The 23,310-nt window shown below is 48.0% G+C and overlaps 3 protein-coding genes across 5 annotated transcripts in view; 2 read left to right on the plus strand and 1 right to left on the minus strand.

The window, feature by feature from the left end:
* The window catches only part of Araf (A-Raf proto-oncogene, serine/threonine kinase), a 27,909-nt gene extending 19,349 nt beyond the window's left edge, over positions 1-8,560 (plus strand). For both annotated transcript variants that reach the window (XM_008842516.3, XM_008842518.3), the window contains 12 exons: positions 17-171; positions 286-378; positions 1,999-2,140; positions 2,237-2,264; positions 2,352-2,494; positions 2,595-2,797; positions 5,539-5,715; positions 5,811-5,857; positions 6,302-6,420; positions 6,652-6,783; positions 7,671-7,805; positions 7,967-8,560. In XM_008842516.3, the coding sequence (XP_008840738.1) occupies positions 17-171; positions 286-378; positions 1,999-2,140; positions 2,237-2,264; positions 2,352-2,494; positions 2,595-2,797; positions 5,539-5,715; positions 5,811-5,857; positions 6,302-6,420; positions 6,652-6,783; positions 7,671-7,805; positions 7,967-8,101 (1,509 nt within the window). In that variant the 3' untranslated portion in view covers positions 8,102-8,560. The remainder of the gene's footprint in view (positions 1-16; positions 172-285; positions 379-1,998; positions 2,141-2,236; positions 2,265-2,351; positions 2,495-2,594; positions 2,798-5,538; positions 5,716-5,810; positions 5,858-6,301; positions 6,421-6,651; positions 6,784-7,670; positions 7,806-7,966) is intronic.
* The window catches only part of Syn1 (synapsin I), a 49,532-nt gene continuing 34,758 nt past the window's right edge, over positions 8,537-23,310 (minus strand). Inside the window, exons 6-13 of one of the 2 annotated variants that reach the window (XM_008842514.2) lie at positions 13,833-13,895; positions 12,915-13,057; positions 12,757-12,831; positions 12,571-12,673; positions 11,637-11,783; positions 11,245-11,332; positions 10,562-11,153; positions 8,537-9,589 (exon numbers count right to left, since the gene is read on the minus strand). In XM_008842514.2, coding sequence (XP_008840736.1) covers positions 9,562-9,589; positions 10,562-11,153; positions 11,245-11,332; positions 11,637-11,783; positions 12,571-12,673; positions 12,757-12,831; positions 12,915-13,057; positions 13,833-13,895 — 1,239 coding nt within the window. In that variant the 3' untranslated portion in view covers positions 8,537-9,561. Of the gene's footprint in view, positions 9,628-10,561; positions 11,154-11,244; positions 11,333-11,636; positions 11,784-12,570; positions 12,674-12,756; positions 12,832-12,914; positions 13,058-13,832; positions 13,896-23,310 lie in introns of both variants that reach the window. The other variant, XM_008842513.3, reaches the window with a different exon arrangement.
* On the plus strand, positions 18,272-22,743 carry Timp1 (TIMP metallopeptidase inhibitor 1). Its single transcript, XM_008842512.3, has 6 exons — positions 18,272-18,428; positions 19,309-19,437; positions 20,976-21,058; positions 21,247-21,373; positions 21,616-21,740; positions 22,474-22,743. Exons 1-6 carry the CDS (start codon positions 18,296-18,298, stop codon positions 22,633-22,635), a joined length of 759 nt encoding a protein of 252 aa, XP_008840734.3. The 5' UTR covers positions 18,272-18,295; the 3' UTR covers positions 22,636-22,743.

Here is a 23,310-nt window from a genome sequence, read left to right on the forward strand (position 1 = left end):
TCCTCTATCATGGCAGGTACGGAAGACATTCTTCAGCTTGGCTTTCTGTGACTTCTGCCTTAAGTTTCTGTTCCATGGCTTTCGCTGCCAAACCTGTGGCTACAAGTTCCACCAGCATTGTTCCTCCAAGGTCCCCACAGTCTGTGTGGACATGAGTACCAACCGCCAACAGTGAGCCCAGCCTGGGGTGGCTTTGGGGATGGGGAGGACAGAAGTCCAGCTCCAAGACCTTACAGACAGCTGACTCAACACCTGTATCTTGTTTTACACCTTTGTGCCCTCAAGGTTCTACCAAAGCATCCAGGATTTGTCTGGAGGCTCCAGGCAACAGGAGGCTCCCTCAAACCGCTCTGAGCCACTAACCCCCCAGGGTCCCAGGTAGGGATGTCTTCCTTGAAAGTCTGGGGATGGTGAGAAGAAGATCTGAGTTACCTTGTAGACCATACTTTTATTCGTGTGTTTACTTGACAAATATTGAGCACCTGCAAGCGTGGGTAAGGGCATGGGGTTGTGGAGCCATTGGTGACTCACCTAATCTTTCTGGGCTTCAGTTTTTCATATGTGAAGAGGGGAAGATACTTTATGCCTCTCAGGGCTCTGATGAGGATTAAAAGAGTTGAGACATGTCCAGTGCTTAAAGAAGGATCTGGTACAGAGGAAATATCAGTTATTATTAATTATAAATGTATATATAAGACATCTAATTTATCCATTCTGCCAGTATAACCATGCTCAAATCTTTCCACTTTGAAATAAATGTAATTGTATCAGAAAGTACCTGCCTTTTATTTATCTTATGTTGAATATAATATAAAGACACCATTTTGGGGTTTTTTTTTTGAGACAGGGTCTCCCTGTAGCCCCAGCTGTCCTGGAACTCACTATATAGATCAGACTGGCCTCCAACTCACAGAGATCTGCCTGTCTCTGCCTCCCGAGTGCTGGGATTAAAGTCATATGCCACCACGCCCGACTACAGCTTAAGATAGTCCCCAGACTTCTGGGTTGTTGTCTGTCTGTTTGTTTTGTGTGTGTCTATGAGACAGTGTCTCCCTGTAGCCCCAGCTGGCCTGAAACTCACTATGTAGACCAGACTAGCCTTAATCTCACAGAGATCTGCCTACCTCTGCCTCCTAAGTGCTGGGATTAAAGGTGTGCACCACCACACCCGGCTGACACCATATATTTTTATATAATGTAAAAAGGTAAGGTTAAGGTATTATTATTTTTACTCATGAGTGTATGTGTATTAATTACCCATGAATTTAATCTCAGGATAGTGAAAGGAACATAAAAATATTTTTGTGCCAAGTGTGACTAGCATGGGAAGTGGAGGCAAGAGAATCAGGAGTTTAAGGCCACCTCTTCTAAATAGCAAGTTCAAGACCACCCTGGGCTATATGAGACTCTGCCTCAAAACACCAAATATCTTCTGTAACATGATAATATGTATAACCTGTATATGTACAACATATGTATTAGACAATGTGATAATATATATGTTATAAAACAGTGCCATTTTAATATAGGTGATGCATATTATAAAATAAATAATATATTTGAGTAATATATGTCATTATAATATGCAATAAAATATCATATTTTACCCTTTCTCCAACTATCTTTGACCTTTACTGTCCTTCCTTTAGGCCTTTGCCCCAATGTCACTTTTTCTGAGAAGATTATCCTGACTCCCCCAGGGACATTTTCTACCCCTTTACTTTACTTTATTTTTCCCTTTTTGTGTATATTATATTTTTTCTGTTTTTTTTTTTTTAATTCGTCTCCCTCTGCTAGAATAATCCCACAAGGGCAAGAACTTTTATTTATTTTATCTTCATTACTTAGAAGGGGTTCTGGCACACAAAAGACACTCAATAAATGTTTCTTAAACCGCTGATTATTAGTACGAGTACCAGACATGTCAGGGTGGCAGGGTTGGGCTCTCTTGGCTTTTTGCTTCATTCAGCAGCAATTTCACAGCTTTTTCTCTATTAGCCCCTGCACCCAGCACTGTGACCCGGAGCACTTCTCTTTCCCTGTTCCGGCCAATGCCCCCCTGCAGCGCATCCGCTCCACATCCACTCCTAACGTCCACATGGTCAGCACCACAGCTCCCATGGACTCTAACCTCCTGCAGGTGGGTGCCAAGGAGGCAGTGGTGGGGAGCATGGGGCATTGCTCAGAGCCAGTCCTGTCGCCGTATACTCATTTTGACTTCTGTCCCCATTTCCAGATCACGGCTCAGAGCTTCAGCAGTGATGGTGAGAGAGCCCCATCCCCTTCCTGTACCCTGAGCCCTCCCTGTCCCACTACTCCACTTCCACTCACAATACTCTGCACAACCATAGCTGCTGGTAGAGGTGGTAGTGATGGAGCCTCCCGGGGGAGCCCCAGCCCAGCCAGTGTGTCCTCAGGGAGGAAGTCCCCACATTCCAAGTCACCTTCAGAGCAGCGGGAACGAAAGTCCTTGGCAGATGAAAAGAAGAAAGTGGTATGTCATGGGGAATCCTTGGGGTGGGGCACCACAGGCTAAGTGGCATTACTGAGGGGTGTAAGGCAGGCCCCTCTGATACCACCCATCTGGCCCACAGAAGAACCTGGGGTACCGGGACTCAGGCTATTACTGGGAGGTGCCACCTAGTGAGGTACAGCTCTTGAAGAGGATCGGGACAGGCTCGTTTGGCACTGTGTTTCGGGGGCGGTGGCATGGTGATGTGGCTGTGAAGGTGCTCAAGGTGGCCCAACCTACTGCTGAGCAGGCCCAGGCCTTCAAGAATGAGATGCAGGTGCTCAGGTGAGGTCACTATATGTATGGGTGGTGTGAAGTGGTGTTTGAGACTTCATTGTAAAAAGCCATTGATGGCATACTTCCTGGGTGTCCATTACATTTGTGTTGTACTGGAAGCATCATCAAACTTGGTTTCTCTCTCAAGGATGTCTCTTTCCCATCTGGGCAATGGGCCTCTTTAGAGGACCTGTGATGATGTTATTATTTGTTTGTATGAATGTTGCTATTAGTGGCTTTGCTTCCAAAATGAGGATTTCCTCATTTGCTGACTAAGAACTAGGTCTGGCCACAGGCCATTCCCATGATCACCAGCACTTACATGAAGAACATAGTTAGGTAACCCCAGTTCCAGGAGGACTCAATCCTTTGTTCCTTTTTGCTAATTCATTCATGTTGTTTATTGTGTTACAGGCTTATTATGTTAATTGTAATAATGCTTTAATGTAAAGAATGGTATTAGTAATTATAATCATAACCATAATCCAATTATTTATAATTGCTATAATTACATGTATAATCAACACTATATTAATTCATTCACACTGAGAATCTCAGGGGTGGCAGCCTTTTAGCCACTAGAGTTATTACATAGCATAGTACTGTGTACCTCTGCTTGATGTAGGCAAGACTGTATAGTTGTTGTTTTTTTGTGGAGCCCAGAGCTTCACCCATACTAAGCATATGTCCTACCATGGTGCTCTACTCCAAGCTATCAGGATTGTATAATTTCTGTCATCCTGGGAATGCCTACATGGGCTTTTCCTCTCTATCAAATGGACACAATGCATGCTGCAGTAAGAAAACTTTTATTCTCAGCTCATCCGTTTGAAATGTTAATGATAAGAGTGTGCACTAATTTGCACTCTATTCATACTTTAGTTACTGGCTTACCACTATTAAGATTTTTTTGGGTGAATGAGATGGCTCAGCAGGTAAAAGAAGTACCCACTGCCAAACCTGATAATCTGAGTTGAATCCCTGGGACCCACATGGTAGAAGGAGAGAATCGACTCCTGCAAATTGTCCTCTGACTAATACATCCACACTATGGCACCCATACACCCCACACACACACACAGAGTTCAAGGCTAATGTGGACTATTTGTAAGAACCTGTCTCAAAAAGATTTTTTAAGTATGTTTAGCTCTGTGTAGTTGTGTGCTGGTGCATGACTGTAATCTTAGCGCCTCTTAGGCTGAGGCAAGAGGATCAGAGGTTCAAGACCATCCTGGTGGTGCACGCCTGTAGTCCCAGCACTTGGGAGGCAGTGGCAGATGGATCTCTGTGAGTTCAAGGCCAAACTGGTCTACATAGTAAGTTCCAGGACAGCTGGGGCTACAGGGAGACCCTGTTTCAAAAAGACCAAAAAATTAGTACTGGAGAGATGGCTCAGTGGTCAAAAGCACTAGCTGCTCTTTCAGAGGACCCAGGTTTGATTCCCAGCACCCACATGGTGGCCAACAACTGTCTGAACTCCAATTCCTGGGGAGCCAACACCCTCTTCTGACCTCAATGGGCATTGTATGATATGAGTGCATTTACATACATGCAAGAAAAACATACATATAAAATAAAAGTAAATAATAAATCCAAAAATTTCAAACAAAAAAGTCCTCATGTGTTGAGCCAGTGGTATAGCTCTGTGGTAGAATGTATGCTTAGCATATGAGAGGTTTCTGGGTTGCAACTACACCACCAAAACATCACAAAGGGAATCGTGGATGTTTGTTATCTGTGACCTAAGCAGAATTGCAGAGCATTGTCACTGTTGCTTGCATTTGTGCAGTTTCTAACTATGGTTAATACTTACAAAAAGGAATGAGGTTTTCTCATAACTAGGGTAAAAGAATTTGTATGTGATAATTTCTGTGAGACAGATCCAGATACTCAAAAGCACTGACAACAAGAAATGGAGCTTTCAGAGTGTTTACTGTGTTCAGCATACTTTTAAGGACTTTATAGGTTATTTACTCATCCTTCCTGACATCCCTATAAGGTAGCTACTGTGATGTGATGATCACAGTTTATAGTTTAGGAACAGAGAGGTTCTCCTGAAAGTTGCACAGTACGTAAAGGTTGGGATTGAACTCAGGATACAATTTAGGTCCAAACTCCAGATTTTTCACTTCTAAGCCTTTCATAGTGATTAATCCTCCCATGTTACCCTTGTTTTCATGTTTTGATCCTGTGTTTATCACTACTGATAAAGAAGGTTGACATTTCACTTTTTCATCTGTATAATAGCCCCTGCTGGATGTGGTGGCTCATGCCTATGATTCCAGTGTTTGGGAGGCTGAGGCAGGGGGATTGCTGAGAGTTTGAGGCCAGCCTGGGCTACTTAGTGAGTTCCAGACCAGCTTGGTATACAGCATAAGACCTCTCAAAAAAGAAGGAGGAAGAGGATGGAAGAGGGAGAATGGGGGTGAATAAAATAGAATTGTTATAGGCCTAGGCAGCAGCCAGTGTGGAGGTATGGAAGATGTGAAGATTTGAGATACTTCTAGTAAGTAGAGAAGTAGAGACAGTAATCCCTCCCACCTGCTTTTGTTGAGGAAGGTCAGCTGAGAATCAGTCTAGCAAGCGTATCTCATAAATTGGAAGCTGACAATACCCTGGTCCTGAGTACCCTAAAAGACAAGGTGAAATGAATGACAGAAAGCAACTGAAATGGTTCTTTCAGACACTCAGTAATGTATGACACTGATATTTTTCTGACACTCCCCCCAACCTTCCCTTACTGCCTACAGGAAGACACGACATGTCAACATCTTGCTGTTCATGGGCTTTATGACTCGGCCAGGGTTTGCCATCATCACACAGTGGTGTGAGGGCTCCAGCCTCTACCACCATCTGCATGTAGCTGACACACGTTTTGACATGGTCCAGCTCATCGACGTGGCCCGGCAGACTGCCCAGGGCATGGAGTGAGTCTCACATCTTGGGGACTGGGGAGGAGGGAGGGAGGGAGAGAGGGATGAATAGCCTCTAGCCAGTTCACCACCTGTTTCCACCTCCACAGCTACCTCCATGCCAAGAACATCATCCACCGAGACCTCAAGTCCAACAGTATCTACCTGTGCCCAGCTGAGATTGCAGTGGGCAGTTAAGCAGGGTGATGGTTTAGAGAGATGGTTCTTCTGGAGGTGAGGGGGGAAGGGCCTGTGTCCCATGACTTCTTGCCAGGTAGCAGAGCTGTGGCTGCTAAGGCACCTTTAAATGGAGGACTCCAGTCAGGATGTGAGGTTGTTGCAGTTGTAGAGGACATTACAGGGAGCTCATGATCAGTGTCATAGGCATGACAGTTTGTGGTGCCAATCAAGTGGCTCTTTGGCCAGGAATAACAATGGGACCAAGTGAGAGGGCATTAATTATGGGTAATTAGTATGAAATTGGGGGGGGCTTTTGGTCAGAGACATGACTTACCAGCATGGGGGTACTAATAAGAACCTCTCAGTCAGGGTGAGAGGCATAACTATTGAGAGTCTCTGTAGTAGTCCTTGACCCTGCTAGACATCTTCCTGCATGAGGGGCTTACAGTGAAGATTGGTGACTTCGGCCTGGCCACAGTGAAGACGAGGTGGAGTGGGGCTCAGCCCTTGGAGCAGCCCTCGGGCTCTGTGCTATGGATGGTGAGTTGGACCAAGCTGGATGTGGAATACAGGAAGATGTGGGTCCAGGATTGGGACATGTGGGATTAAGCAGAGATGGGGATACCTATGCCAAGTGTGGGTATCTGAACTACTCAAGTTTTACCTTGTGGGTGGCTCCTAGTTGTCCTCAGTGTGACCAGCTGGATCTGGTACTGTGGTCCAGCCATTTGCTGACCCCTGTGGTTCCCTTCCCTTTCTGGCCTATTGAAGGCAGCTGAGGTGATCCGGATGCAGGACCCAAACCCCTACAGCTTTCAGTCGGACGTCTATGCCTATGGGGTTGTGCTGTACGAGCTCATGACCGGTTCACTGCCTTATAGCCACATTGGCAGCCGTGACCAGGTGAGCCCCATACCTCATCCTCAGTTCTCAGACCTTCAAGCTCCAGATACCCTCCTTTGCACAGACCAATAATGTTACACTTTTCCCTAGACCTAGGATTTTCTAAATGAAGAGTCCTAGAGACTATCTCCTAGGTGTCCCACACCAATTCCCATCCTCCCCCCAACATCCACAAACCCCTGGGACAGAACCCTTAAAGTCCAGATTCCTCTACCCAGACATCCTCTACCCAGAATATCCCTAGACCCCAAAACATCCAGAGGCTCTCTGGACCCTTGACACCTATAGTCTCCTGCTGTGGGTGCTCAAAATACTCCAAGTCCCCAATGTTCAGAATCACATTTCTCTCAGATAAAGAATCCCTTTGTGCTTCTTAAATACCCTCAGTCACCCAGGCTTTGGGGCCTTGGCATTCATAATGCTCTAAGTCCCAGATTCTCACAGTTCTCCAAATTCAAGGTCCAGAACATTCCATGCCCTTAAATACCAGGATCATCTAGGCTCCAGATACCATGTGTTTGGGCCCTGTATACTTAAAAATCCTATAGGCTGCATAGATTCATAGCCATCCATACTCCAGACCCCTACAAAAATACATATTCCCCAAGATACAATACTCTGCATTTATCTGAGTTTCAGTATTTTCCAGGCCTCTAGAAAACTCTGGACTCATTGTTCTAGGCTATACACACCTACAATCCTTGATAGCCCAAACTTAATTCCCTCTGTTCTGTCAGCAGAGAATCCCCGTAAGTCCTCAGACCCAAGATTCCTCTGGGCCTCAATACTAGAGCCCCCCAGTTCCCCAAAATGAACCTTCCACATTCCTTGAGACTCAGTTCCTTGGGCCTCCTAGTTCAACCCAAAATCATCCCATCACCCTGTAGATTATCTTTATGGTGGGCCGTGGCTACCTGTCTCCTGACCTCAGCAAAATCTCCAGTAACTGCCCTAAGGCCATGCGCCGCCTGCTTTCTGACTGCCTCAAATTCCAGCGGGAGGAGCGGCCACTCTTTCCCCAGGTGAGTCTGGGAAGCTGGCTGGATACCTTGGAAGCAAGGTGAGATAGAGGACACTGAGACAGGCCGATGTGAACATGAACCGTGTTGGAGGCTGGGGCCTGGGGATACAGGGGTGCCTGTGGGACTCTGGACACCCCCTCTTCATTCCCACCTGCCTCTAGATCCTGGCCACAATTGAGCTGCTGCAACGGTCACTTCCCAAGATTGAGCGGAGTGCATCGGAACCCTCCTTGCACCGAACCCAGGCTGATGAATTACCTGCCTGCCTTCTCAGCGCAGCGCGCCTTGTACCTTAGGCCCCACCCCCAGCCACCTGGGAGCCTAGTTCAGCCTGTCATGCCAAGGAGTTCTCTTTGCCCAACAGCCAATCAATGTTCTGTCTCTACCTTGATACTGCCTCAGGATCCCCAATCCCCGACCCTGGAAGATATGAGGGTCCCTTTGTATTTTTCCAGTTACCTTGGAATTCAGGGACCCCCCCCCCAATACTGAGAACCCCTGCTTTCATAATTTGGTTTCCTCTTGACTTTGATGATACTTCTGATTTGGAGAGCTCTTCCATCTCCAATGGCTGGGATTTGTGGCAGGGATTCCACTCAGAAACTTTCGGGAATTTGTGCATGATGTGCCTTCACTGGATTTGGGGTCTCCAGCACCCCATGTGGATTTGGGGGGTTCCCTTTGTGTCCCCCACTATCCAAGGACTCTCCTCTTTACCAAGAAGCACAGAATTCTGCTGGGCCTTTGCTTATTTATTTTGCTTCCCGACTCTTCTCTTGGGATTCAGAGTTGCTGAGGGGTGGGGGAAGTCCAGGCAAGGGGTGGAGGTTAGGGGAAGGTGCGGACCACACAAATAGCGCCACTGCACGCATCACCACAGGCGGCACAAGATGAACGAGGACCACATATGCCAAGCACAGCACAAGAGGAGGCCACGTCAGTCACTGACACAGACATCACGGCAAAGGTGGGGAAGTGGGAGACCATTGGTCTTCCATGTGCAAAGGATTCTGGGAGCATGGGTGGGATTTGCATATTTAAGACAGCTGTCAGAGGCAGGAAACTGGGGAAGGGGTTTCTGGGAACCAAGGGGTCCTAGAAGTGGAAGGAACTTCCTGTGTTGAACGGGGTTGAGGGGAGCTGGTGAAGGGAAATTGGTGAGGATCTGGGTGGTGGATGGCAGGTAGCATTTGAAGATGTGGGTCTCCAGAGGGAAGACCCATGGAAAGGGATTTAAGGGATTATTGAGGAATTAGAAACTCCTGATTAGGAGCAAGGTGTGCTGGAGTGATTCAGGACCAGGACTAGAATAGGATTTTCCAGGAATTTCAGAGCTCCAGGAGGGGATTCCATGGTATTAGGCCAGAAACAGGTTTTCTGGTATTTGGGAACTTTCAAGAAGGAAATCATCCTTTAGGGATACCAGGAATGGAGATCTTTAGGAATTTGGAGGTTCTAAAACAGATTTTGAGGTGACCAGGAGCAGGATACTAAAAGGACTTGTGGATTTCCAAATGTGAGAACCGGATTTAGGACCAGGTTTCTCAAGGGACTTCGGCATCTTGAGGATGAGAAGTGGGATGTTGGAGAACCAAGAGAGGCGTTCTCAAGGGATTTGGAAATTCCAAAAGTGAGAAATGGACCCAGAGAGGGTTGCCCGGGGATTTAGGGATTCTCAGTGGGGTGTCAGTCGGAGAAGAGGCTGGCGAAAGACTTCCTCAGGCTGCGGATGGTCTCAGCTTTCACCTCATCCTGGCTAAGGCTGGGCCTGGGCGGGGCTGGCTCTGGAAGGTTGAAGGCATTGGTCAGAGACTGGGATTTGCTAGAGAGAGACAAGGTGGAGGCATGGGAGGAAGGGGGAAGAGGAAGGGGAGGAAGGGAGAGAAACACAATGTTACCCCAGGCCCAGCCCCAGCCCTGCCCCTCTGATCCTGGGGCTGTGCCTGTGACCTTCCCACCCCTAAACATAGTCCCTGGTGGATTTTCAAGGCTGGGAGGGCGCTTGGAGCAGGCAGAGCCAGGGAACTGGGATGTGGAGTGGGCTGGATGCAAGGTAGTGGTGTAGGATTAATGGAAAGAGTGCTCTGCCCAATTCTAGGCTACTTTGTTATGAAGGGAGAATGAGAGGGAGGTTTCCAGTCAAAAGATGAGTCTGGGAAGGTCCTGAGCCTAGGACAGGCTGGTTGGGGCAAGCCACTCTAAGGGGGAACAAGTGGGTGGGGCAGGGAGGACCTTTGAGCCAAGGGCTGGGGCGATGAAATGACCAGAAGAAACAAAGAGTGGTGATCTGGGAGGATGAAAAGTGCCAGGAGAATTTGGAGATGGCCCAGAAAGGATTCTGACTCTTAGGCAAAGGTTGAGGGGAGAAGAGTGAAATGATTGAAGGCTACAAATTGGCCTAAGGCAGTTGAGGGGCTGTGGGGAGGAGGAGGGGTGAGGGCTGGGAGGAACTGGAAGAGAGTCAGTCAGGCAACTGGGAGGGGCCACGGGTCTGGAATGGGGACTTTCCCAGGGCCTGTTGGGAGGAATCAGAACTGGAAGTGGGTATTCTGGGATTTTGGCACCAAACCACTGGGCTGGACACTAAAGGATTTGGATGCAGGGAAGTAGCGAAAGCCTAGAGGAGGGGTTTGGCTCAGTCTGGAGAGTTCTCAGGAAGATGGGGCTTGGTTTTGCATGGGAGCTGGGGCTGCCCTATTGGGACCAGCGCTCTATGTGAGCAACAAGGCCAAAGGCTGCTGTAGAGGTCCCCTTACTTGAGCTGGGGGTGCGGGGGTCCCCCGGCAGCAGCAGTGGCGGATGGCGGCACATCCTGGCTGGGTTTCTGTGCCAGCTGAGGCTTGATGGGACGGCCAGCAGGACCTGGGCCGCTGGGCCGGGGCTGCTGCGTGGTGGGTGGCCCAGTGCGAGGGCCCGGACCCGCCTGGCTGGCCTGGCGTGTAGGGCCGGCGGGGCCAGGAGGTTTCTGGGGAGGGCCCTGGCGCTGCTGCCCACTGGGTGGGGCTCCTGAGGCCTTTGACGGAGCTGGACCAGAGACGGATGCCTGCCGAGTAGCCTGTGGGGGCCCCGCCTGGCGCTGGGGAGATGGAGAGGCTGGAGGGCGGGCTGCAGGAGGTGCTCCAGGGCCTCCTGCCACTGGCCGGGACTGGCGGCCTTGACCCTGGGTCATCGGTGTGGCCTGGGACACAGGCTGCTGAGGTGCTGATGTGGGACTTGGTAGGCGCTGAGGCAGAGGACTGCCAGCTGGAGGCCCAAGGCCGGAAACGTGCTGCTGGCCCTGTGGGGGCGGGCGCTGATGCAGTGGGGCTCCTTGGCGCTGGGGCCCCGGTCCTGGCTGTGGTGGGCCACCTGGGTACAGAGAGAACAGAAAGTGAGAGAGAGTGAGAGAAAGGTCAGCCTGCTTGGGATGCAAGGACCAAGGAAGCCTGCCCTCACTTACCTTGGGGTGGGGGTCGCTGCTGAGCAGGAGGTCCTGCAGGCTGCTGGGAGGCCTGGCGGCCTAAGGGCAGGGCCCCAGGGGATGTAGTCTGCCATAGAGGAATGAAAATGTTACCAGCCATTGGAGCAACAGCTAATCCAAGTGACAAGGATTCCCTTCGTGCTCAGTGTTGCCCCATTTGTGGCCAGCTGAGAGAATGTGGGGTTGTGAGGTTCCCCCACCCAACGCTTGGTTAGGAGGCACTTGAGGATGGCAAGGTAACAGCTATTATTTCAAACAACTGGTAATTGAGGCCACAGGTGATACTGGTAGCCTACTGATTTTCTCCTCAGTGGTACCAGTTTGACCAAGGGTGGACCTTGGTCCAACTAGCTCCATGCCAAGGGCCTGACCTGGCTGTAGGAGCCTCTGCCTGGGGAGGCATCACGTTGCCGATGCCGGGGCAAGGCCTGAGCCATCTTGTTGACCACCAGCTCCACAATGAGCTGCTTGTCTTCATCCTGGTGATCACCAATGAGTGGCATGGAGGAGCCCACCACCTGTGGGAGGAAAAGGAATCCAGTGTAGGAAGAAGCAGGAAGCATATCTGAGACCACAATGACAACACATTTTCTTTTTTTTTCTTTTCTTTTTTTTTTTTTTTGGTCCTCTTTTGAGACAGGGTCTCCCCATAGCCTCAGCTGGCCTGGAACTCACTATGTAGGCCAGGTTGGCCTTGAACTTACAAAGATCCACCAGCCTCTGTCTCCCAAGTGCTGGGATTTAAAGGCATGTGCTACCACGCCTAGCTCTGACAACAGATTTTCACTTGGTGGAAAGCATGGTGGTTGCAAGGAAGACAGCTCTGGTTTCTAAGGGGCACTGTTTGTATACTAAAGAAAGTTTGTGTGTGACAGGCCCTGGACAGCTTCGGAGGGCCTTTAGAATTAGGTCTGCAAGTCAGGGCCATGGACCAAATCTGGCTTTCTACGTGTTTTTATATGGCTCATGAGCTAAGGGTGAGTTCAGTCTTTTTCTTCTTTTTACTGGGTGCTTTGTCTTTTACAGACTGCTTCACTATGGTTCATAACTAAGAACTTTGCCATTTACCAAGTTTCCTCCATTCACAGAGCACTTTATAGCTTAACAGGTTTTGCCATTCACCAAGGATATGCAAGTGTCGAACACTGCCATTTGCTAGGGATGTCCCAGTTCACAAGGTACTTTACAGTTTATATCACCATTCACTGAGGACTTTCTTATTCACAAAACACTTTACAGTTTGGATTATTGCTTCCATGCACCCACTCCTCCCTCTGTGTCCCACTGATCCCTGGGTGTTCCCACCTCAATAATGTGATCCCTTCCATCCTTGCCATGCAGCGCTTCTACTGCGCAGATGTCGAGTCCCCCAAAAATTTCTGAGCATGTGTCCACCCATAGCTTGTACCTGCCAAGACAAGGGGCAGGGAAGCCTGTCGTCAGCCTTGCTCAAGTAAACTCCCTTCCCTTCTCCTCAACTGGATCTCCCACCTGTCAGACATGGCAATCTGCTCAAGCATTGCTGAGCCGGTGTTGGTCTTCCAGTTCCCTGACACTGATGTCCTCCTAGGGAAAAGGGGGAAGAGGCTTAGAGAGGCCTGGCATGCACAGGGCTGGGCCCTTCCACAGGCCCCTGTCTCTCCACTCACATGTATGCCTTGTAGTTCTGCCCAATCTTCTGGACACGCACATCATATTTGGCATCTATGAAGGGCTCAGCAGTGGCATACGTCTTAGTCAGTGCCACAACACTTGCAATGTCCTGGAAATCGTGTTGGTTGTCCACCTTGACCTGTGGGCACAAGGGTAGGGATCAGGACAGTAGTTGGCAGTGGAGGTGTCTTAAGGTAGACACACCAAGGCACTCCAGCATGCATAATTATAGGTCTCCTGTTTCATATATGTACATACAAACACAAAGTTTGTTGTATGCACTTCTGTGAGCATACTAAAAACCACTTTTCTTGCAGTGCTGGGGATCAAACACAGGGCCTTAGACATGCTAAGCAAGCACTCTACCACTGTGCAAATTATCCACTTTAAATGGAGCTGTATGAAATTTGAATTATATCTCAATAAATCTGTAAAAAGAACTATACATAGGCCACATATCATCACAAAAACTCAGTTGTGCACACAGTATACAAACACAGAAGCTAGAACACACTCAAACTTACAAATAACAAGTCTGCTTGCTATATAACACACAGACAAAATCAGCTGGATGGAAAGCATACTGGACCCCAAGAGCCTGGAACATAAAAGATGACATGATGTGTTTTCAGCACAGAGGCATGCTTATATATACATAGCCATGTGCTGGGTACACTAGTGCAATCATGGGACACACAAAAATTGGTTGAACGCATGAGAAGAAGATGGGCTGACAGAAATCATCTGAATATGAAAAAAACAAAATCCAAATAGATGAAGAATCCCAGAGTGCACTTCAAACAGAACTACTGGTGCATGTTGTACAGGCAGATACATATCTACCTATATACAGTGACAGAAGCATGCACTATACAAACATGCATGCATGTACTCATCCCTTGCCTGGGACTCACCTTGCCCATCCCAGAGTGTGCGTGACCCATTTTCACTACCACAGGGTATGTTGTGCTGCTGAGCTGGTGGGAATGAAGGCAGAAGAGGCATGGTCAGAACGGGAGTGCTGACCTCCAACAGCTGGAGGTACTCGGTGACCCCATAGAGTGGGAGGCACACTAGATGCCATTTCTTTTCAAAGACAGGCAGACAGCAGTTGATAGTCACACAGTAACTATGAGTCCAGAATTGAACACAGTGTTCTGCCTGCCAGTCCCTTGCTCCACTCCCTAAGTCCCAGGCTTCTCACCCCTGCTTTCCAGGAAAAGGTATGGGATGAGAGTGATGGACTTCTCAGAAAAGAGAAATTTTGATTTTACAATATAAATGAGAGAGAGAGAGAGAGAGAGAGAGAGAGAGAGAGAGAGAGAGATTAGCATGTAGCAATGGGACCTTTGGCCAAGCCTTACATGTAAGTCTCAACCTTATGTATATTTATGCACAAACACAAACCCTCAGAAATCAGATCTACTCAGCCAACGCCAGATGTGCCTACACCTATTGAAAAAGACAAGCACCACAGGTTTAAAGCACACATATCTCTGGGGCTACACAGAGTCCCAATCAGTCAGCTCATGTGGTCACTGTGCCAGTTAGGTGCTCTTAGTATGGGACAGCAGCCAGTACTCCTGAGTAGGACACACACTCCATGCTCTTAGCCCCACAGTCAGCACTTTAGAGCACACACGGGCTCCCTCCCCTTGCTCACACCCACATAGCAGAAAGAGCCACTCATGCAGTCTAGAAGCATACAACTCTACAAGTACACAACAACTGGTCATGTGCAGCACTCCCGGGCACGGAAGGTGTATGTAGTTCTAGGCATTCATATAACCAGAGCCCTATATATAGCTCAGACCTCACTACATTCCTGGGCCTATGAAGAGTATATCTAGAGACATAAAATGTTTCGCCATATATGCAACACAGACATATACAAAACCAGAGACACCTAGCTCTTAAGTACACAGACAGCACTCCTGGGTATGCACATACAATTTAGGCAAGGATTTGGGTATTTTTTAATAAAATTTTTATGTATATGGGTGTTTTGCCCGCATGTATGTGAGTGTACCCATGTTGTGCAATGCCCAAGGAGGTCAGAAGAGGGCTTCAGATCCCCTGAAACTGGAGTTACAGACAATTGTTAGCCTCCATAAGGGTGCTGAGAACAAAACCTGATGTTCTTAATCTCTGAGCCATCTCTCCAGCCCCTGGGTGACAGTAGTGTTAAGTCTCCCTGTACTATGGGCAAGATAGAGGGGACCAGGCTGGAGGACCCCAGCCCCATAATACCACATGTGCAAGTGAAGGGCCTCTACCTCCCACTGACAGGGTAGAGATGGCATTCTAGTAGGGGTTCCTGGGGTGGTGGCACTTCCTGACAGGCACAGGAAGCCAGTAAACTCAGGGTGACCCATAGACCTTCAGGCCTCACCCTCCCTCTACAACCTCCCCCTTCCTTATTTCCCAAATGATTGGCGTCATTATAGTGGGGAAAGCTGAGTGGCATGGTTTGGGAAGGGTGGTGGTGGTGGTAAGGGTTTTATCTGGGCAGCAGGCCAGGGAAACAATACCAAGATGTGTGTGTGTGTGTGTGTGTGTGTGTGTGTGTGTGTGTGTGTGTGTGTATGAGAGAGAGAGAGAGAGAGAGAGAGAGAGAGAGAGAGAGAGAGAGAGAGGAGAGAGAGAGAAAGGGAGATTGAGATTCCACTCAGGTATCTGCACAGCACATAGAAGAATACACAGTTATATTTGCAACCTTCAGCTCTCAGAAGCAACACATTCATGCACGTACCTGGCTCTCATGAATGGACAGGCAACATACAGAGGGACACTCATGGCACTCCCACAAGCAGAGACACCAGAGAGTTGTGCACACATATGTGTACCCACCCCCACCTGTTGAGCTTTCTGGATCCTTTAAACTGGCTTTGCTTCCTGTCCCTGAGCCTGAACACAGTGTATGCATAAGCAAATGGCTGTCGTGTGTGCATACAGGGGTCTTTGGCTCTCCAGGAGAGAGGAGAGCCTTTCTTCTTCCTAAAGCCATGTGAAACCCCAGGCAGGTCACATCTCTCTGGGCCTCAGTTTCCTGATCTGTACTAAGGGCACAATCAAGCCCAAGCACTTAATACTTTGTGGGGATCATCAGGTATCTGCACATGCCAGTTGTTTCCTATGGAAACCTCACACCTACCCAGCTCTCTATATAGTCATAGGGCAGATACCCCTTCTGTGAAATCTACTCTACCCCATTTCAAACCTGTACAGCAACTTCAATCCACAAATGTAAACAGTTGGAAAAACTGGGCTGATGCAGGTTTCAAAGTTAAAGAGGTAGTGTCAAAAGCAGGGTCATCAAGGAGGCAGACAGGACTTTCCCTGTCTTCACTTCTCCTCGGTTGTAACACCCAGTTACTCAGTCCCCTGTCTCATTCACTCTCACTCCCCACTTTCACAATCAGCTGCTTGAAATTTTTGATTTCCTTCCCTTCCTCCTTTTCTTTGTCCCCCACCCCCGGTCATTTCTTCACTATCATTCCTGGACAGGTCATTCCACCCCTTTGGGTCTCCATTTCATCATTAAATAACGAGAATATGAATCGCAATTCACAGTGATGTTGGGAAGAATAAATCAGTCATTGCAAAGAAAAAAAATATCTTAGCACACACTATATGGCACACATTAAACCTCAATTTTCAAAGTGTTGGGTACTATTTTTGTTGTAATTACTATTACTGGTTTAACATCTTTTTATCAACTAACATTAATCTACAAGGTCATTGGGAGGACTGAAAAAAAAGAAAAACTTGGGCTGATGAGATGGTTCCCTGGGTAAATGTGCTTGCTACCCAGCCTGTGTTCGATCCCCAGAGCCTACATGGTGGAAGAAGATAACTGATTCCTACAAATTGTCCTCTGAAATATGCTATGGCATGCACGTGTACACATACACAAATGTTGAAAACAAACAAACGAAAAGACCAACACCTTTAGAACAGTATTTGGTACACAATAATAAGCACTCTTTGATGCTGGCAGTAGTTTTTTTATTGTACTGTGGTTACTGAGCTAATCTCCTAAGTCAATACATTTATAAAGATCTCTAGATAGGCTGACGAGCTCCAATGGATGAACCTGCACTGAAGGACATCTGGGTACAAATGCTTGACCAGATAGGACTTGATATATATGACAGAATGCATGAGGTCCAGTGGGAGGTATGTGGGGGCATGGATGGGGGGGTCTAAATTTGATTAAGAACTATTGTATGAAATGCAAAAATCTCAGTAAAATATTTTTTAAATTTTAATTAGCAAGGAGGTAGCAGAGAGTGAATGACTGAATTTTACACAAAGATCTTGGCACATAGTACACAGTAAGTGCTCAATAAGTAGCTACTGTCATCACTATCATTGTTATTATTATTGGTTTATCCTCCCTGCATTAACTGAGAGTGTTAATCAGCCCTCAGAACTCTTCCCCAAGACCCCAGGGAATATTACTGCATCATCAGGAAACTGGTGGGCAGCAGTTGCCTCATCCCACCCACCCCAGGGGGTGTGGGCTGGTTGGTGGGGAAGGGGCAGGGCAGGATGGGGTTGGATGGGTTTTCTACTGACTCACTACTTCTTTCACCACCATTCAACCCCCCCTCCCAACTCTCACCACACCATTCCTGCTTGCCAAGACCATATCTCTCTGGGTTCATCCCAGAGCTGAAGAGCCTAAGTTTGAACCCCAGCTATGCCCTGTGTCACTGGCAAAATTCTTCATTTCTGCTATTTGCCTGCGTGTCTTTTTGTTTATGTTTCTGCTTATTTTGAGACAAGGTCTCATTAGTCCAGGCCATTCTTGAATCTCCCAAGTGCCACACCTGATCACAGGTGTGTGCAACTAACTACACCCAGCTTCTGTGTGCTGAAAAAGTTACTACCTGGACTCTGACTGCAGGCCACCCTCATTTCTAGTCTCACTTAACTCTGCGATCTTGGATGTCACATAACAGTGTATCAGTTTCCCCACTTTGTATTCCTGCCTTTTCATCTAACTCCTGTCCCTCAAAGGCTTCTGTAATTTGTTTCCCTGAGCCACTCCTTACCAGAACACCAGGTCCACCAGAGAAGCACTTCTTGTGGGCTTGGCACATAGTAGATGTACAGTAAAAGTGAGGGGATGAAATAATTCGGCTTCAGCTATGAAAGTTTGCCGTGTGTCGGGGACTGGGAAACAGAGTACTGTAGGGGCTTGGGCTCTCCTTTAAGGCAGGCGGCTTGGATGGCTTGGACCGAATGTGCAGGACGTGGAGCTGGGGGGAGGGGGCGCGGCATTGGCAGGCAGGCAGAGGGCGGTCAGAGGAGGGAGTATCTTTGGGCTGTCCTCTGCCCGCCCTCAGGCTTCAACTCTGGTGGTGGGCGGATGAGTAATGCATCCAGGAAGCCTGGAGGCTGTGATTTCCGCGCCAACCCCGCCCCTCTCATGGACATTTATTCTCCACCTCTCAGGCCCTGCCGCCATCGCCGCAGATCCGGTGCCTACAGAGACACCAGAGGTAAGCGGGAGCTAGGTGTCCCAGCAGGACTGGAGATTGCCTGGAGTATGTGTTGGCAGCCGCCAGGCCCATCCAGTCCTCTGCCAGCTTAGTGCTTAACTTGGCTTGTGGGTATCAGGATCCCGAGTTAGCCAAGGAGGAACAAAAAGGGAGGGGGGCTGGAATGACTGCCCAAGTTAGTTGTACTCCAGGCCCCCTAGAGCTCCTGGCATTCATTCCCAGGTGCTCCTAACCTATGATCCCATAATACCTCAAAGACATCCCATCTTGCCAGCTCCGCCGAATTCCCTCATTGTCCCCCAATACCCCACCCAAACCCCAGCAGCTCCCTTAAGTCCTCCTGCCCTCAAACTCGGTATTGTCTAACTTCCTGAACTTCAAAACTTTCACTTGCCTTCTAATCCCTCAAGCTTATCCGTTACTTTAATCCCCCCCACACCCCGTTCCCTCAGGCTCAGCCCCTTAAACCCCAAACGTCCTTTAAATTCCTCAGTCTACCCCCAAATATCTCAATATGCACATCCCTAAACTCCCAACCTCTCCCAAACTTCTCCAGTCTTCCCAAACTCCAAATTCTTCACTCCAAAGTGTCAACCTCCAGACTCCACCATCTCCCTTAAATCCTCAAACTTCCCAGCCCCCTTATTCACCAACTGCCACAACTCCCATCATCCTCCAATTCACTTTGTCCTCTAAATCACTGGAACTGCATAAACCTTGAAATCTTCCCAACTTTCTAAGCCCCTAAGCTCCTCTGGGCTTCCCAACCCCCTTAAGATTCTTGGACTTCCCAACTCCAGAGTTCCCTAATCCCTTTAGGCTAAATAGGTCAACAGATCAGCTGGGTTGAGGGCCAACTAATACCTTGTCTCCCCAACAGACAACACCATGGCCCCATTTGCACCCCTGTCCTCTGGCCTCTTCCTGTTGCTGTCACTGATAGCCTCCAGTAGGGCCTGCACTTGTGCCCCACACCACCCACAGACTGCCTTCTGCAACTCAGACGTCGGTGAGTTTGGTTCCCTTCCGGCCTTTATACTCTCCTGAGCTTTCCCTCTCAGTCCAATAGGAATCATTATGGCTGTAACCTCTAGAACAGTTCTATTTATCCCTGAATAGATCTGCTTTGGCCATACTGACATCCTCAGGCCTAAGCTCACCTCCTGCTGGTTGCCTTTCTACCAGGTACACCTGTCTTTAGGTATCCAGATCGGTGACTACCTCAAAAGTAACTACTGTGTTTAAAAGTTTAATTCTTGGCCAAGTGTGGTGGCGCATGCCCTTAATCCCAGCTCTTGGGAGGCAGAGGCAGGCAGATCTTTGAGAGTTCAAGGCCAGCCTTGTCTACATGGTGAGTTCCAGGACAGCTGGGGCTACAGGGAGACCCTGTCTCAAAAAGACCAAAAAAAAAAAAAAAGTTTAATTCTTGCCACCTAGTACTTCTGATCTGCTGTTAAAAAAAATACTGTTAGCCAAGCATGGTGGCCTTTAATCTCAGCACTTGGGAGGCAGAGGCAGGCAGATCTCTGTGAATACAAGGCCAGCCTGGTCTAATAGTGAGTTCCAGGCCAGCCGGGGCTACAGGGAAACCCTGTGTCAAAAAGACCACAAAAATACTGTTAACACTTGTTAAGGCATAGAAAGGCAGACTTTATTCAGTACCATCTTGGTAAGTAGAGAGACCATGGCAATGGGATTTTGCAGTTGAGGGAGAGAGATTGGGCTGAACTCTCAACAGAGTGTGGGCACGTGGGACTCCATGGTCAAGGTATGTTTAGGGGTCAGGGAATGGGAAATTACTAAGAAGAAATATCATAGATAAGGAATAAAGAGATACAAGACAAACCCACTTAAAACTTTTTTTTATTTATGTGATAAATGTTTTGCCTGCATGTATGTAAGTGCACCTCATGCATGCAATGCCCGTGGAGGCCAGAAACAGGCATCAGATTCTCTGGAATTAGAGTTATGGATGATTGTTAGCTGCCATATAGGTGCTGGGAACTGAACCTGGGTTCTCTGCAAGAACAGCCATTGCGCTTAACCACTGAGCCATCTCTCCAGCCTCTAAACTCACTTTTAATCATTTTTTAAATCATTCTTTTTCTCCCTATAGCCCCAGCTGGCCTGGAACTCACTGTGTAGACCAGGCTGGCCTCGAACCCTTGATCCTCCTGACTCAGCCTTTCAGTGCTGAGATTACAGACCTGTGCTACCATGCCTGGCTACCTACTTTTAGTCTGTGTCCTCTTGACTAGAATGTGAGGTCCATAAGGGAAGGGATTTCTGTGTTTTCTTCACTGCTGTGTCCCTAACACCCTGAATGCATATATCAGGCATTCCAAAATACTTGTTTAAGTGAGCCAACAAATGGATCTGTGAAAAAGGTTTAAAATTGTGCCTGGCAAAGAGTAGACAATGTATAGATGAATCAATTAACAGATGTGGAAACAATTTAGTGTTCTGTCTTTGTTAGAATTATGTTGTATATGTATATAGGCTCATGCTGCCCATTTGACTCCTTATTTTCTCCTTCCTCTCCCTTAGTCATAAGGGCTAAGTTCGTGGGGCCCGCAGAAGTCAACCAGACCACCTTATTAAACCAGCGTTACGAGATCAAGATGACTAAGGTATTCACCCTGGCCCCTCCCTGGCAGTCTCTAACATCTTCCTCTCTCTCAAAATAGAAGCATCTGACCAGCAATTGGTCTGGAAGTTTTCGGTAATCTTGAAATTTAGGTGTATAACTTCAGGGAAAAGAGCATGGAGTAGGAGGATTGTGTCAGTAAAATATACACTTTTCCTCACCCATGAACAGATGTTCAAAGGGTTCGACGCCTTGGGGCATGCCGCGGACATCCGGTTCGTCTACACCCCTGCCATGGAGAGCCTCTGTGGATACTTCCACCAGTCCCAGAACCGCAGTGAGGAGTTTCTCATCGCTGGTGAGGCCCCACCCCCTGCCCTGGGTCACACCCACTCTTCACTGGCTACTTGGCAGCTGGGCAGGAGAAAGACTCTGAAGGGAATGATCCTAGTTGAAATGGGGATCTCCCCAATTTCAGCCTGTCAAAAGGCCAGGACTTTGCTCATCAAGGTCTGTAGTCTTGGATGCCAATCAGGCAACCCCTCCCCACACCGCCTGGCAAATCAAAAGCTACCTGTTGTTTTCTCCCTTCCCTCCCAGGACGCCTGAGGAATGGGCGTTTGCACATCAGTACCTGCAGCTTCCTGGTTCCCTGGCTTACTCTGAGCCCTTCTCAGCAAAAGGGCTTCACCAAGACCTATAGTGCTGGCTGTGGGACATGCACAGTGAGTGCCTGGGCCCTTCTCTCCACATGGAGATCATTCTTGGGCTTGTTTCTTCTTCCCTCTATCTATTCCTTATAATTGTAGCTACTCCCCAAACCCCAGCTCTGTCCTTGAGGTGCTCTTTTGGAAATTCTCCTTGTTCCTTTACCCTGTCTGTTATCTTGGGACTGCCTGTTCCCTGAACCTTCTTATCTGTCTCTTACTCTCTTTTGTGTCTATTCTGAATCCCGCTGTTTCTGACCTCTGAGGGTTTGGTTTTGCTTCCCTGGAATATCCTCCAAGAACTCAAAGTGCTCCTTATTCCCCAAATCCACAAAGACACATTGACCTTCTGGCTATTCCAAGCTATTCCTATTCTGGCTATTCCTGATGGCACCATATTCTCTGACCTCCAGTGACTATCTGAGAGCTCTACTGACTATTCTCATGCTTTCGCTCTCTGCATGCCAACTGTGCCCTACTACTCCAGTTGTTCTCTTCCCTGTGGGACAGTTCCTCCAGAGACCTGCCTGCCTGACTTCAAGTGACCTACCTACCATTTTGGAACTCAGATCTTTTCACTGGCTTTCAGTTTCCCCAATGGGAGGGGCTGTTATTGGATCTGAACCCAGATGGGGCAACATCAAGGCTCTCTAGCAGCTCCATGTTGCCAAAGGGAGAGTGGAACTCTCTCCATAGGGGAGGGAGCAGGGGGAGGAGGAGCTCTCAGAAGCAAGCCCCTTTTCTCTTCCAGGTATTTCCTTGTTCAACCATCCCCTGCAAACTGGAAAATAACACTCATTGCTTGTGGACAGACCAGCTCCTCCAGGGCTCTGAGAAGGGCTACCAGAGCCGCAACTTTGCCTGCTTGCCACAGAATCCAGGCTTGTGCACCTGGCAATCCCTGCGGGCCTAGATGGCCTGAAGCCTATGTCCAGTGGAAGCTGAAGCCTGCATACTGTTCACCTTCCCACTTCCATCTTTCTTTCTCTCAGATGGTGAAATAAAGAACTACTACCCAGCAGCACTGTTTCTGTGTAGTGCTTGGGAGCAAATCTAAGACATTTAATGGGCGGTGGGAGTATCCAGGGAGCAGTGAAAGGGGAGAGATGCAAGATGTTTTATTTGGAGTCTGGGAATGCAGCTCAGTGGTAGAGCACTTGTCTGGCATGTACAAAGGTTCAATATCTAGCCAAAAAGTTTTATTTTTTATACTTAACAAAAAAATTTGATGTATTGGTAATGATTTCAACATTGGCATTAGTAACGGTACACTGCAAAATCAGTAGTGACTCTTTACTCTGTGTTATCAACGCCAATTTATTGAATATTTCCTCTACTCAGTACTTTGAGACATTTTACTATAGTAATTATTTTTTTTCCTTTTTAGTTGTGTGTGTGTGTATGTATGTTTGTGTGTGTATGTATGTGCAGGCATGCATGTGGCATGGCATATATGTAGAGGTCAGATGACAGCCTTGGGTGTCAGACCTTGGCTTCTATTTTGAGACAGGTCTCTTTGCTGTACACTGTGTACACCAGGCTATCTTTCAGAGGATTCTCCTGTCTCCACCTCCCATCTCACATATAC

The sequence above is a fragment of the Nannospalax galili genome, unplaced genomic scaffold (genome assembly GCF_000622305.1).
Source record: "Nannospalax galili isolate Female #2095 unplaced genomic scaffold, S.galili_v1.0 scaffold741, whole genome shotgun sequence".
In the NCBI taxonomy this organism is placed as follows: domain Eukaryota; kingdom Metazoa; phylum Chordata; class Mammalia; order Rodentia; family Spalacidae; genus Nannospalax; species Nannospalax galili.